Source organism: Schistocerca gregaria, chromosome 10, assembly GCF_023897955.1.
Source record: "Schistocerca gregaria isolate iqSchGreg1 chromosome 10, iqSchGreg1.2, whole genome shotgun sequence".
Lineage (NCBI taxonomy): Eukaryota > Metazoa > Arthropoda > Insecta > Orthoptera > Acrididae > Schistocerca > Schistocerca gregaria.
In genome coordinates this window covers 124,989,419-125,004,530 of record NC_064929.1, presented here as the reverse complement: position 1 = coordinate 125,004,530, position 15,112 = coordinate 124,989,419, and the positions used below count along the sequence as shown (strand labels likewise).

Sequence of the window (15,112 nt, the reverse complement as noted above, 5' to 3'; positions counted from 1 at the left end):
AGTACAAGACCATATGCTAGAAATGGATGTATTAAACCAAAATACATCATCCTCCTTGTTTGGGTATTGACATATGGAGCTATTCTTCTTAAAACATACAGGCTAGATGATAGATTGTCAATTTGTTGTGTCCATAATAGTTCGCTATCTATGCATATACCTAAGAATTTACACTCACTGCAGATTTTCCATACAATATTACTATCTTGAGAATCAATACAAGTTTGCAAATCACCAACAATGAAGGGGATTATATTTGTTTTTTGTAAGTTGACTTTTAGATTGTCATTTTCAAACTTTTCCTTTGCAATATCTTTATTTTTTTTACCTCTATGCTGAGATTAAGAATATCATTTCCCCAACAAAGGCCTGAAGTGTCATCTGCATACATTGTAATGAAGGTATCATTATGTTGATCTTCCAAATAATCATGAAAGATAACACCTCGGGCATCCAAAAAGACAGTCAATGTGACTTTTCTGCTGATGCCCGCATTTTGAATTTCTTTTGAACAGGTGAGCTGGAGAGCTCCATTGCGTGCCTTGTCTTATAGACTCAGGTTCAAAACTGTGAACCCAAGTTTCATCATACATTAAAATCTTGTTTAGTAAAGGGTCACTTTCCCTTTCAGAGCATTCTGTCAAGTCTGTAAATACTGTGAATCTTCTTTCCTTGCACCGTCACATTATCTCATTCGGGACCCATCTGATGCTTGTTTTGCTGTAGTAGAGTGTGTTACTGATAATGTTATGAAGTGTCCCAACAATTACTACAACTGTTTTTGCTGTTATGTTCACCTTTACGGATAATGTTGTCAGGGAAGGTATTGAATGAAGAAGTTGACACTTCTTACCAGCCGTGAGGGACACTGCTCACCGGTCACTGAGGTTCGACCATTTTTGAACTGTTCTTCCCACTTATAAAAATTTATGTGGCTCGTACAACATTCACTGTACTGTGAAATTGTTTGAGAAAAGATTTTACCGGTAGTTGGTTTTTACCTTTAGAAAGAAGAAAACAGATCACTTAATGTAGTTCAACTAATGTGCAAACTCTGAATGGACACTTCATTGTTAAATGCAGTATTGAGGTTATAAGCAGTACAGTTTTTATACGTCAGCTGTTCTCAGCTCATCCCAGTGATACCAACCTAAAACAATGAAAGTTCAAATCTTGTCCTACAGACTGTTCCATTTCTATATCAATTTGTTTTCTTTAATTATTGAACACCCCTCATATATTTAGTTTTGCATCTGACTGATATTTGTTTAATGTGATGCTTCTACATTCCAGGTTGTTCTGAACAACTCAGAGAAGAGAACATTCAGACACGAAGAACTTTTTCGCGTTAAGGATGAGAATTTGTGATAACTGGTAAGGAATTTAAATGTCATAAAGAGAACTGACAGTTGTATCTGCAATACTTTATGAAGTCCAGTGACAGTCAGAAAGATTATAAGGAAATTTGTGCAAAATTGTATGTAATTTCTTCCCTTAATTTGCTTCCTAATCTTATTGATGTGCAAGATTCAGTTAATTTGCTGAGAACAATGTTACCTGCTGTGAGGATAGTTGCACATTATTTAAGAGAAATGCCTCACTTTTTTCTAATACAGATGCTGTATCTGTGTAGTACTCTATATTTAGTTATGATCTACTCCTTATTTTACAGTTTGTCAGATTCCATTGTAAGAGCATCATGCTGTGATGTGATAGAAGACAGGAAAATATATCAGCTTAAATTAAATACAGGGTGACACACGAAATGTATTAACAATTGTTTCTTTTACAATTTACAATGCACATTAGATATCCCGCTTGGGTCTCTACAGGAGTACTAGCAGAGCTTGGAAAAACAAATGAGTTACGAAGTGATGTGTAATTCACAATACTGTCGCTAGGAGAGCAGTAAGCAGCAATGGCTGACAATGGAAGACTGACAAAACAGCAATGATCGGCAATTGTATTACTTTTTCATGAAACGAAAAGCCTTTTTGTGGCTCAGAGCAATTTTTGACAACAGTTTAACACACGATGGGTCCCTTACAAGAAGACCATCCACAGGTTGTACAATAAATTTGTACAGGAAGCAACAGTATCGGAAGCGAAGCAACCTCGGCCTAAGCCTGTTTGTTCACCGGAGATTATTGAAGCGGTACGAGATGCTGTACAGAGAAGTCCCGGGAAATCGTGTAGGAAGGCAGCAGTGCAACTGGGAATATCCAGACGCTTCGTTCAACGCATTCTTCAAAGTGACCTCCATATGTACCCATACAAGATGACCTGTGCACAGAAGCTCACTGAAGAACACAAGCAGCAGAGACTACTGTTTTCTCAGTGGCGGAGGATAGGGAAGAAACTCTCAACAACACTTGGTTTTCAGACAAGGCACATTTTCATTTAGACAGTGTGGTTAACAAACAAAATGTATGCTTTTGGGCCACTTAAAACCCGCAAGTGCTTCATGAACGACAACATTATGCTCCGAGAATTACAGCGTGGGCAGCAATTTCCAGTCACAGTCTTATTGGACCCTTTTTCTTTGAAGAAACAGTGATCAGCGAGTGTTATTTGAGCATGCTTTGCAATAGCTTCATTCCACAGCTTCTTGCTACTGCCTTGCCCTTCAACACACAGTGATTCCAAGATGGAGCAAGGCCACATACTGCAAACATTGTGTTGGCATTTTTACACGAGCATTTAGACATGCAGATCATTTCACTCAGGTTTCCAGGTCGCTTCAATGATGGACAAAATTGGCCCCCCAATAGTCCAGACCTCAATCCATGTGACTTTTTTCTTTGGGATACTTAAAGGAAAAAATTTTTGCAAAACATCCAAGTGATTTAATGGAGCTCAGAAGACTTATTCTTCAAGATTGCAGTGAAATTACGGAAGACATGTGCCGTAGGGTAATCACTAACTTCAGTGTTCATTTGAAGGAAGTTAGAAAACGAGACGGTGGACATATTGAGCATGTGATAAGTTAGAACAAATCTCCATGGACGGCTCTTTATTCTAGTATATGTTCCTTTCAGATTGTATTGACAATAAAGTTTATATTCAAAAACAAAATTGTAACACATTTCGTGTGCCACCCTGTATGTAAAACACCTATTATTAGTAGATTTTGTGCAGGGTTAGATCGTCCTATTGTTGCAGGATAACTGCTGACTTAAGAAAACATGCTGTCTTGTTTGACAATTTTTTTGTCAAAAGCCTATTAATTAGCTTAGATGTAATCATGGATCTGAACTGGTTTGGTGCACTGTAGATTTCCTTACTTTTCACATAAATATGACAGATGTCTTCATATCTTATCATATTTTTTCACAGTGGCCCATCTCGATTTCAAATCTGATGTATGGAATAATTGATAGTATTGTGGTTGTTGTTTCACCTTTCAAGTCAGTTACATTCTTTTCTTTTCATACTGTTGTGTACATAGTTCCACATAGTCAGCGCGTACACAACTTTCCCACTAGAGTGCGCCCCGCTAAGCACAACAGTGCAGCCGCAGCGCTTGTCCGTCTCCACACTACGAGATGGTGCTACCTTAGAGACGGACCAAATTCTGCTTCCACCGATCCACATATTAATATGTAATGCAGCCAATGAGATTGCTGCTAATGTAGAACCTTTTCTCCTTGTAGATCACACTCATGCAGTGATACTTGAACGCGCGAGGTATTATAACGAGTGTACAGACTTCTGATTAGTCAGTCTACATTTGTCTTCACCAGTCTGTACCAGTCTGCATTAGTCTGTACCAGTCTAAGTCTATAGTCAAGTTTCAGTCTGCGGCTAATAAGATTATCATATTCCTGTACATTGCCATGAAGAGAAATGTATAGACACTTTGTCAAGCATCAGAGATATGTGAGAATAAGATTAATGTACCAAGACCAAAGGAACTTCAGATTGTCAATTGTAAATAGCATCCAGAATCAAGTTACGTAATGTTTATGCTTGTTATTATTTTAATAAATGTGTGTGAAAATTAATCATGTTCTGTTTAAAGTTGGTCACCATCAATCTGCTACTTTGAGCATGTAAATGGCATTTCTATCGTCTGACCTAAAAGCAGAAGATAAACATCCCACGATTAGACCTCGAGACATATTGCTGACACTCACCTACTTCGTTAGAGTGACAAGTCAAATAATCTGATGGTGTGTGTACCGAAGGTCTTACAGTATGCACACCACACATACTGTCTGTGAAATCCTGCTGTCAGGATATCTCACATTCCTCTAATTCACTGTGGCTAAATGTTCACTAGAGGCATTATCCCAACATCTATCCTCTGGTCATCATGTCTTTGACTTCTTGTTAAGACATATGTTGTATGTATTGTACAGAAAAGTATAAGAGTTTTGCTACTCTGTATTAATGTGTAGTTTTTCAAATTGTAATGCAACTTATTCTTGTTTCAAAAAAACATGCAAATACTTTGCATTGTACTTAATTTTAACCATTTCCTGATATTTATGTATGTCGTCTGATCTACATCTACAACATACATGTTCCACAAGCATCAATCAGTCCATTGTAGTGTACCATTATTAATGTTTTGTGTCCTATTCTGTTTATCCATTGGCTGGCTGCATATCTTTGTACATTCCCTATTTTTTATTGTCTTTTAATTTCCAGTCAGAGCCCCGTGGTTATAGAATGAGTGAGTACATAAAGATCATAGTGCTCAGGTAGCTCAGATAGAAGAGACTTGTCTGTGAAGGATAAAGGTAGTGGGATCAAGTCCCAGTCTGGCACACACTTTTAATATGCCAGGAAGTTTCAGTCAGTACATAGTTTAGAGGATACTGATCAGAAAAATTGTAAACAAAGGAATTATAGGGCTAATAACATACCTTCTAGTAATGATCTCTATGCAAGTTATACATTATACACTTTAAGAGAAAAAAAGGCTCACCATGAAGGAATTATCCAAATGGGATGGAAATCAGTAGTTTTGACGTACATGTACAAACAAACAAATGATTACAATTTCCAATTTCACAAAAATTGGATGATTTATTCAAGAGAAAGAGCTTTCAGAAATTGAACAAGTCAGTAATGCGTTGTTCCACTTCTGGCCGTTGTGCAAGCAGTTATTTGGCTTGGCACTGGCCGATATAGTCATTGGATGTCCTCCTGAAGGATATCGTGCCATATTCTGTCCAATTGGCATGTCAGATCCTCAAAATCCCCTCTTTCAGCTATTTGTCTCTTCCCCATCCCTCCCTCTTGCCCCGTCCTTGCTTTCTTCACATACAAATGATGTACTTCAAGTTATTTTATATTTGACTTAATTCATGGTTTCTATAAAAATTTTTGAGCGCCAGCCAAATACAACGCCATGTGTTTTTCTTTTATACTGCCATAAGGTTACTAAGTACCTCTTTTTCTTTATCAGTACTTTATTAATTTAGTCATTTTTAGCAATTTAGTGCTATTCTCTTCCGCACTTTTACACACTTATTCCACATATACGTGTACAGCCATGTTGTGCCCTAAACTTTTCTCAACTCAGGAGACATCAGCATGACATCATTTCACTATTTTCATTTGTGAAGCCCTTTCTGTTGAGAGTCAGCATGGTATTTTGTGGTTTTGTCATTATGGAGGTGAATTTGACCTTCAGGTGTGCCGCATGCCTAAATACTTAACGTACCTCCACATCATGTAACCAAAAAGTGTAAAAATTCTTAGCAAGTCAGTGATTTGCTTTTCTTTTCCTTTATATCTATATTTTAACATGTATATAATGTTAAGCATTTTATGTGCTATTCATTGATCCATCTGAAGAAGATGGTTTTAAAGATGACAAACTATAGGTCAATGGGTTTTCAATAAACTTTCTACTATTGCAACGCTACCTCCAGGCATGTTCAACATTTTAAGCCAAGCATGTTTAATAAACCAATTTCACATGTTCTTCCATTTTATATCACCGCTTAGTATCACTGTGATATACTCAAGAGGATCAGCACTGATGGTCTTGTAATTGGATGCTATTGGGTTTTTGCTCTTTTTTCAAGCGTGTAAAGAGAGCTTCCAGTCATTTAACCAGTTAGAGATTTTGTCCAAGTCATTTTGCATTTTCTTATGACCGTCCAATGACAATACTTCCCTGCAGACTACTTGAGCAAGAGCAGACCAAAAACTATTTATTGCATAGGTACCCAAATTTATAGGAATGATGTTCAGACTGTGAGCTGCAGGATTTTAATTGGTAGCAGTGTTAGTGTCATGACTTGCCATAATGTGAGCGGGGTTTTACTCATAAAGATGTTTTATCAAAACAACATTAACAGTGCTCCTGCTTTTTGCAAATATTGATGAATATTGATACATTTAAGCAATATTATGAGGTGATCTTTCCCCACTGGAGTTGAAGAACATACTTTGGAAGTTTGAATTAACTGAAAATTTGGGAAATTGCTGGTGGGAGAGCCCAATGGCCAATTGCACCACAAATTGTTGAAGAATTTACTGTTGTTGTGGCTGACAATTCTGGATGCAGTATGTGATCTTCCAGCAGTGCACAAGTCCTGTCATGACATTCCACGGTCCACTATTTGAAAGGTTCCATGAACAGTTGTGAAATGGTACCCGGACTGTCACGGCTGCGTGTGGTCATAACATTGAGCAACATTTGTAATCTGGAACCTAAACATGGTATGAAATTAACAAATGTTACTCTCTCATATGTGTTTGTTTCAATGGTTTTATCAAATTTCTCTTCCACATGTCCTTAAAAAAGTTAACAGAACTGATTGTTTATGATTGTACAGCTATATCACATATGATAGTGCAGATACTACAGCTACATCTACATCTACATAACTACTCTGCAATTTACATTTAAGTGCTTGGCAGAGGGTTTACTTTTGCTTGATAAGTTTTGTTTACAATAGAAACTGAGCCACCACATTACCATAGAGGGCCTGATGAAGGCATAGTGGAATACTGAAACTAGTTGCCTCCGGAAATCAATCAGAGATGAAAATACAGCTGATGGTTTATTTACTGTTGTTTATATCCTGTATTTTCATCCCAGGGTAATGGCATGGTGACAAGGAGGGCATTTAGCTGTGCCACTCCTACACTGATGCAAGACAAAGGCAAATCTGATGTCACTTTCATTTCTGTTGAACATCCCCCCCCCGCCCCCAATACAATATAAAGGGTTTTATTATTCTAATATTGATTGTGCCAATCACATATCTGTGAAGATATTCCATACCATCATAGCTCATATGTGAATGTAGAACTTCCAAGCTGCAGATGAAATCTTTTCAGGCTTCCATCCGTGTGGCTGTGTCGAAACTCTGAAAACTTTCAATGAGTTTCAGTCTCGTAACCTTCTGGAGAAGTCTTGAAATTCTGCAGGCGTCTGATATATGTACTTGAGTGGCAGCTCAGATAGACTTGTGGGATCCAGAAGATGGTGAAAGTGAATCTCATTGAAAGTTTGCAGACTTCTGATACAGTGAAATGGATGGAATCTGAGAAGATTTTGTTCATCATAGTTCAGTTAGGAAACAAACTGTGTTGTACAGTGTAGAATAAGTTTCTGAAATCTAGGAATGGAATCCACCTGTTAATTTGCCTCTACTGAATGCAAGATTCTGTGAAGAAATGAAGCAATACCATAATGTTTTAGCTTAGGATATGCCCCAGGACCTTGTAACAGATGTAAATCAGTTGATGATGATGATGATGATGATGATGATGATGTGTGGTCTTCAGTCCTGAGGCTGGGTTTGATGCAGCTCTCCATGCTACTCTATCCGGTGTGAGCTTCTTCATCTCCCAGTACCTACTGCAACCTACATCCTTCTGAGTCTGTCTGATGTATTCATCTCTTGGTCTTCTTCTACGATTTTTACCCTCCACACTGCCCTCCAATACTAAATTAGTGATCCCTGGATGCCTCAGAACATGTCCTTCCAACCGATCCCTTCTTCTAGTCAAGTTGTGCCACAAACTTCTCTTCTCCCCAATCCTATTCAATACCTCCTCATTAGTTAAGTGATCTACCCATCTCATCTTCAGCATTCTTCTGTAGCACCACATTTCGAAAGCTTCTATTCTCTTCTTGTCCAAACTATTTATGGTCCATGTTTCACTTCCATACATGGCTACACTCCATACAAATACTTTCAGAAACGCCTTCCTGACACTTAAATCTATACTCAATGTTAACAAATTTCTCTTCTTCACAAACGCTTTCCTTGCCATTGCCAGTCTACATTTTATATCATCTCTACTTCGACCATCATCAGTTATTTTGCTCCCCAAATAGCAAAACCCCTTTACTACTTTAAGGGTCTCATTTCCTAATCTAATACCCTCAGCATCACCCGACTTAATTCGACTACATTCCATTATCCTCGTTTTGGTTTTGTTGATGTTCATCTTATATCTTCCTTTCAAGACACTGTCCATTTTGTTCAACTGCTCTTGCAGGTCCATTGCTGTCTCTGACAGAGTTACAATGTCATTGGCGAACCTCAAAGTTTTTATTTCTTCTCCATGGACTTTAATATCTACTACGAATTTTTCTTTTGTTTCCTTTACTGCTTGCTCAGTATACAGATTGAATAACATCGGGGAGAGGCAACAACCGTGTCTCACTCCCTTCCCAACCACTGATTCCCTTTCATATCCCTTGACTCTTATAACTGCCATCTGGTTTCTGTACAAATTATAAATAGCCTTTCACTCCCTGTGTTTTACCCCTGCCACTTTTAGAATTTGAAAGAGAGTATTCCAGTCAACATTGTCAAAAGCTTTCTCTAAGTCTACAAATGCTAGAAATGTAGGTTTGCCTTTCCTTAATCTATTTTCTAAGATAAGTCATAGGGTCAGTATTGCCTCATGTGTTCCAACATTTCTGTGGAATCCAAACTGGCCTTTACCAAGGTCGGCTTCTACCAGTTTTTCCATTCGTCTGTAAAGAATTCACATTAGTATTTTGCAGCTGTGACTTATTAAACTGATAGTTCAGTAATTTTCACATCTGTCAACACCTGCTTTCTGTGGGATTGGAATTATTATATTCTTCTTGAAGTCTGAGGTTGTTTCGCCTGTCTTATACATCTTGCTCACCAGATGGTAGGGTTTTGTCAGGACTGACTCTCCCAAGGCTCTCAGTAGTTCCAATGGAATGTTGTCTACTCCCGGGGCCTTGTTTTGACTCAGGTCTTTCAGTGCTCTGTCAAACTCTACACGCAGTATCGTATCTCCCATTTCATCTTCATCTACATCCTGTTCCATTTCCAAAATATTGTCCTCAAGTACATTGCCCTTGTATAGACCCTCTATAAACACCTTCCACCTTTCTGCTTTCCCTTCTTTGCTTAGAACTGGGTTTTCATCTGAGCTCTTGATATTCATACAAGTGGCTCTCTTTTCTCCAAAGGTCTCTTTAATTTTCCTGTAGGCAGTATCTATCTTACCCCTAGTGAGATAAGCCTATACATCCTTGCATTTGTTCATACAATTTCAAAATAGTAGAAACTGCTAATAGATTGCACTGAATGCTGTACAACTTGTATCAGCATTCTCTGCAAAAACTTTTTGCAATCACATTTCAGTCTTTCCAAAATGTCCTCTACTTGCAGTAGAGAGATGGTGTGAATGAACAGTTAAATTTGCCCTCGCATCTTGTAGTGTCTCAACGGAAATAGTTTCAGTCACCACACAGAATGATGATCTGACCTCATGTGGCATGGTGGTATAGTTCTGGTAGGGAGTGTCTTTCAGTGCGCTCTGCATAAAATAGTCACAAGTCAGCTTGGGTGAACACGGAGGCCAAATCATGCCCGTATCAGTATATTTGGGGTAATCTAACACAAAGACAGTATTCCCGAAGTAGTTATCGAGAAAGCAAAACACCTGTTCGGTGTGATGTGGACAGGTCCCACCTTGCATGAACTACAGTTCATAACATAACATTCGTCAGTTATCAATTATTGCATTAAAAAAGAACTGATAATGCCTCTTCTGCCCAAACACTAAATCTGGGAGAATGCAATGCTTAACACAAGGGGGGATTTTTGGAAACGTAAATTGCCACTTTTGTTTATTCCTGTGGACGTGTGCTTCATTTGTGAACCAGATGCAGTGAACATCAAGTCCTTCTTATCAATTGCTGCAACAATGTGGTTCACAAAGTCAGCCATTTATCACACAGTGGTTGTGGGTGTGACCTGCTGACTTTGAATTTTGAAGGAAATGTGTAGATTTTTTCTCAGTATTGTACCCATGCTGGAATGCTTCAAACCAGTGTCCGCTGCAGTTCTTCAGATGGATTTGCTCAGATGTGTCCAGAATGTGTGGCAGCATTTTCAGGAGTAACTACAGTTGGTCTGGGCCTGACATTGCATACGAGTTCGTCATCCACACTGACCGACCTTTTGACATTTGGTGAAGAGCTTGCAAATGTTTTTCACATTGGAAAATTAAATTGTGATTCAAAATTGTACCTTTTACTGTAGTACTGCGTCCTGTACCAGAAATGCGTGCTGTTCAGTGGAATATATGATTTCAGTTTCTTCCCTTGATATGCTAATCGCATTTCATATTTCAGAGGTGGAACTTCTTACTATGGGCTTTGGAATACAATTTATGGTATAATTACAATTCCCCCTGTTTGTAGCTTTTTTGTCCATTACTTCAAAACTTCTGCATAAAATTCTCACAACTTTCACAATAATCATACCATTTGTTGCATTCTTCTATAAATCTTTGATTTTATGTTATTTCATTCTAAAACTAGGCAGTCCAACTGCACATACTGTACTATGCGAGTGAATGGATGTGTGAGTAAGCTGTCTGATAACTGTAGTAAATGCCTACAACTGCCGAGGGGATGGCACCTACTTGTCACCACTGATTTTATCCAAATTTATAGTAAATGCTTGGCTTCACCTGAAACAAGTGTGACAGATATTAGAGCTCCAGATGGGTAAGTGTTTAGAAAAAATAGCATTTTTGGAACAGGGCGAGTGATGCACGAGCCATGTAAGGTACATGCATACAGTACCTCTTTCCACGTGTGCAAGTGCAGATCCACAGGAACAGAAGGACATGCACAAAAATTTGTGGAAAGAATGCACACACACACACACACACACACACACACACACACACACACACACACACATGCATTCTCACATCTGCACATTGCCTCACAGTGCAGGCAGTCTGCTGTGGATCTTGTCTGAGACCTTGTGGTGTGTGTACTGTGATGAAAGGGTGACAGAAAAAGAAAACACAAAAGTGATGTAGGTAAAAAGGTATCTAAATATGAGAGGTATGAGAAATACAGAGTGACAACATTTTGCTTGCAAATTTCAGGAGCGAGTCACAGCGAGATTCTGGATTTTCTGGTCAGAGAAACTGCAGCAATAAGGCTACAGTAACATTTCGTTAGCTGGTAACAGGTGACTTATAGTACCAATCTGAACTGTTTATTTCCTACTTCAAAACAAATTATCTCAGTCATTATACCTGAAAGTGAGAGATAGGGAGGTTGTTAGTCATAATGTATATGTTAATTAACTGTGATTGCATCATTTGTATTTTATTGAATAAAAAAAAGTTATTTACAAAACTTTAATCATAAAAGATTATATGTAGATTAACATCCTCAGGCTCATCAAATTTAGAATTTTATAGATATTGTAATCCACTAGAGCAGAGGTTGTGCTTTACAATTTTGTATTTTTGCATCATCAGTGGCCTTCATTTCTATTTCTTGTTGAAGACCTACACATACCTCATCATTTCTTTCGTTCGGATGTCAAGTTCCTCTGTTGCGCTATTAAGTCACCATAGCATGAATATTTGTCCACAGTTTTCATAAATGTTTTTCATAAATTTCTGGCCTATACTGCTCTGTTTTCCAGCTTTGAAACTTATGGTATCTTATTATTTACAGTAATATGATCAGAGCTTTTTATCTACTACTTGAATGCTCAGGGCATCACATCTCAAAATTTTATTCAAATAATCTTTAGGAGCAGCATTCCATTGCATCTAAATCACTTCACAGCATAAATCAACACACTACATAATGAAACACATGCATGTGCAGTTGCAGTGCTGGAAATTTATGCACATGCACAAAGTAGAACACAAAAAGGCATTGTGTGGGCACTCCTTCACTTTAGCTTAGATTCCATGCAGCAAATAGTGAAGCAGAAAGTGTGTGGAATGGTAATCTGAAGGGGTTGAGTGGCTTTGTGCAAACTTATTTTTTCTTCATTTATTTTCAATGGATTTCTTTCTTTCTTTCTTTGAGTAGTATTGAAGTGATTCCCACACTCTGCTTGTGCAACCCTGTGATTTCTGTTTCTGTTATCAGGTAAAGAATTTGATCAAAAAGCTTCAAAACTACACATGTTTCACTGAGAGAGGAAAGGCAATCACATCCAAAAAAGCTGCATCAAAACACATTCCACTGTACATCACCAGCTGTCCTTGCCAATATTGGAGCAATATGGTGTATTATGCACAGTTTTCTGTCAAATTGTGCAATGAGAGAGAACATTTTATAAATGTAAACCAAGTCTGTTATTCTATAGAGACTTTATAACAACTTTGTAGTTTTAAAAATGCAGGATCTATAACGTGTGCAAGATGGTGCAAAAATTACTGCTTTGTACAGTTTCATGATGAATACTACCACCATGCATGTAAACCATCACCTGTAAAATGATAAAATTGTCAAATTTTATATAAGAAGTTAACATTTATGTCTTACAATACCTTCCTGGAAATTTATTTGCAGTTCTAAATTTCTGTTGACCTTTCCACTTACACTTTTTTTTTAAAAACAATATTAATAAATACAGTATATGGAGTATTCTTTATATTATCTGCAATGTAATTAATGTAAAACTTGAAAACAGAAAAGATAAAAATATTTCTGAATAGACACTTGACTCCATGATTCTCAGATAACCATTCTGTACAATTTCCACTGTGCCAACCACTTCCCAGAAACTATGCTAACATAAACGTCATGTCTCACCTGACCTGGATCAAAAATACAATTGTTTTTTAAATGCTTGGTCATCTGGAGCTCTAACTTCTGTAACTTTTATTTCTTGCCAAGCTGTATGTATACCACAAATTTGCCTATTTGAACAAAATCTGTGATGAAGAGGTGGGGGCGCAGTCCCCTTGTGAGAATGAAAACTAATTTAATGAGTGCTAATGAATGATTTTCTACTTTGTTTCAGGCTTGCCTAGTTTCCAGTTTGTGAGCAACTGCCAGCTTCCATCTCCTGTCAGCCGTGCCCACGCGTGGCCATTCCACCGAGGAGTGCTCTCTCTCTCTTCCCTCAGATTTAGCCGAAACTTCCAGTTTTTGTAGCATTAGTAGCTCATAAGTTCTATTGGCACTTTGTGAACATTCTATTGTAAATATTTACAAAACAGTGTGAATTTATTTTGTTCTCAAAAATGCGATTGGCGTCACTGTGAGAGCCACATAACACGTGCTCTGATCGCGACAGAAGGTGGTCGATCGCTCGACGATTGATGTTGTGTCTCAGAGAAACTGTACAATCCTGCTTCCATATATTTTGTGTTATGTATAGATTTGAGTGAGTTCTTAAGTTTTTTTTTGTCTCTAGAGACTGAGTTGACACAGACTATTAGTGTGGAACTGTCTGTTGGAGTACAGCCGTGATTATAGTTTCACTTAGATTCACTGAGTTGCACTGTAAACTGGCAGCGTTTTATTTGACATTTCTTGTCATTACAACAAAAGCACCATTAAAAAAGTTTTAAATATGGAGGAAAGAAAGAAATTTTATTTTATATATTAACAAGTGAACCTTTCAATTGTTTCCTACTGATATACTATCTCCTCCATTCCTTTGCCCCATCTACACACACTTATGTACCCTCATCAGTCAGAACATTATGACCACCTACCTAATAGCTGGTATGTCCACCTTTGGCACAGATAATGATGACAGTGTGTTGTGGCATGGAATTAGTGAGGCCTAGGTAGGTCGCTGGACAGAGATGGTACCACATCTGCAAACACAGGTCACCTAATTCCCGTAAATTCCAGGGAGGGAGGCTATAAGCTCTGATGCCAAGTTCAGTCATATCGCAGAAGTGTTCAATGGGGTTCAGATCTGGCAAGTTGGGGGGCCAGCACATCAACTGAAATCCACCACTGTATTCCTCGAACCACTCCGTCACATTCCTGGCCTTGCGACATGGTGCATTATCTTTCTGAAAAAATTTGTAGGGAGCACATTGTGCTTGTGTGGGAGAGACCTAAATGCTTGTAAAACAATAAACTGGTAGCCAAGATCGCAGAAATTCTTTTTATTCCATGATTACCAGTTTCAGCGAAACTAAAGCCACCATCATGGGATCTTAGGACACAATAGGTTACAAAACAATAAACTGCTAGCCAAGGTCCAAGGAATTCTTGATTACCAGTTTCAGTGAAACTAAAATTGCCATCATCGGATCTTACGACACATACAGATTACAACATCAAGGCAGAGAATGGTGACATTAATAGTTGCCTACAACACACAGGCCTTACAACATTGTCGTAATTAGCACATAGGTGTCCAAGAGATATGTTATTATAAATGTTAAGTGTCTCCATCACATAGAAGTGCAAGCTAGGTACTGATGATATAACCTGTATGTGTCCTAAGATCCGATGATGGTGGCTTTAGCTTTGCCAAAACTGGTAATTATGGAATAAAAAGAATTCCTGCGATCTTGGCAACCAGTTTATTGTTTTTCTGAAAAATGCCACACCTGTCAGAAACATGAAGGGGTGTACATGAATGTTTTCCAGGCATAATGGATCCATTGCCAGCCTGACTCTGTCCCACAGTACAGATGTCAAGGAGCCATTTCCATGGAACATAACAAATTCACACCCTTCCATCATCACAATGAAGATGGTATTGGGATTCATCAGACTGTGTGACATTCTGCCACTTTGCCAACATCCAACGCTGACAGTCATGTGCCCATTCTTGTTGTAGTTGCCAATGTCATGGTGATCAAATTGGAACACATCTGGGTTGTCAGTTGTGGAGGCCCATTATTA

At 38.2% G+C, this 15,112-nt stretch overlaps 1 protein-coding gene across 30 annotated transcripts in view; it reads left to right on the top strand.

The window, feature by feature from the left end:
- LOC126293757 (lysine-specific demethylase 4C-like) overlaps positions 1 to 13,832 on the top strand; it is a 332,566-nt gene extending 318,734 nt beyond the window's left edge. For all 30 annotated transcript variants that reach the window (XM_049987134.1, XM_049987126.1, XM_049987129.1 and 27 more), the window contains 2 exons: positions 1,294 to 1,374; positions 13,260 to 13,832. In XM_049987134.1, coding sequence (XP_049843091.1) covers positions 1,294 to 1,368 — 75 coding nt within the window. In that variant the 3' untranslated portion in view covers positions 1,369 to 1,374; positions 13,260 to 13,832. The remainder of the gene's footprint in view (positions 1 to 1,293; positions 1,375 to 13,259) is intronic.
- The last annotated feature ends 1,280 nt before the right edge of the window (positions 13,833 to 15,112 follow it).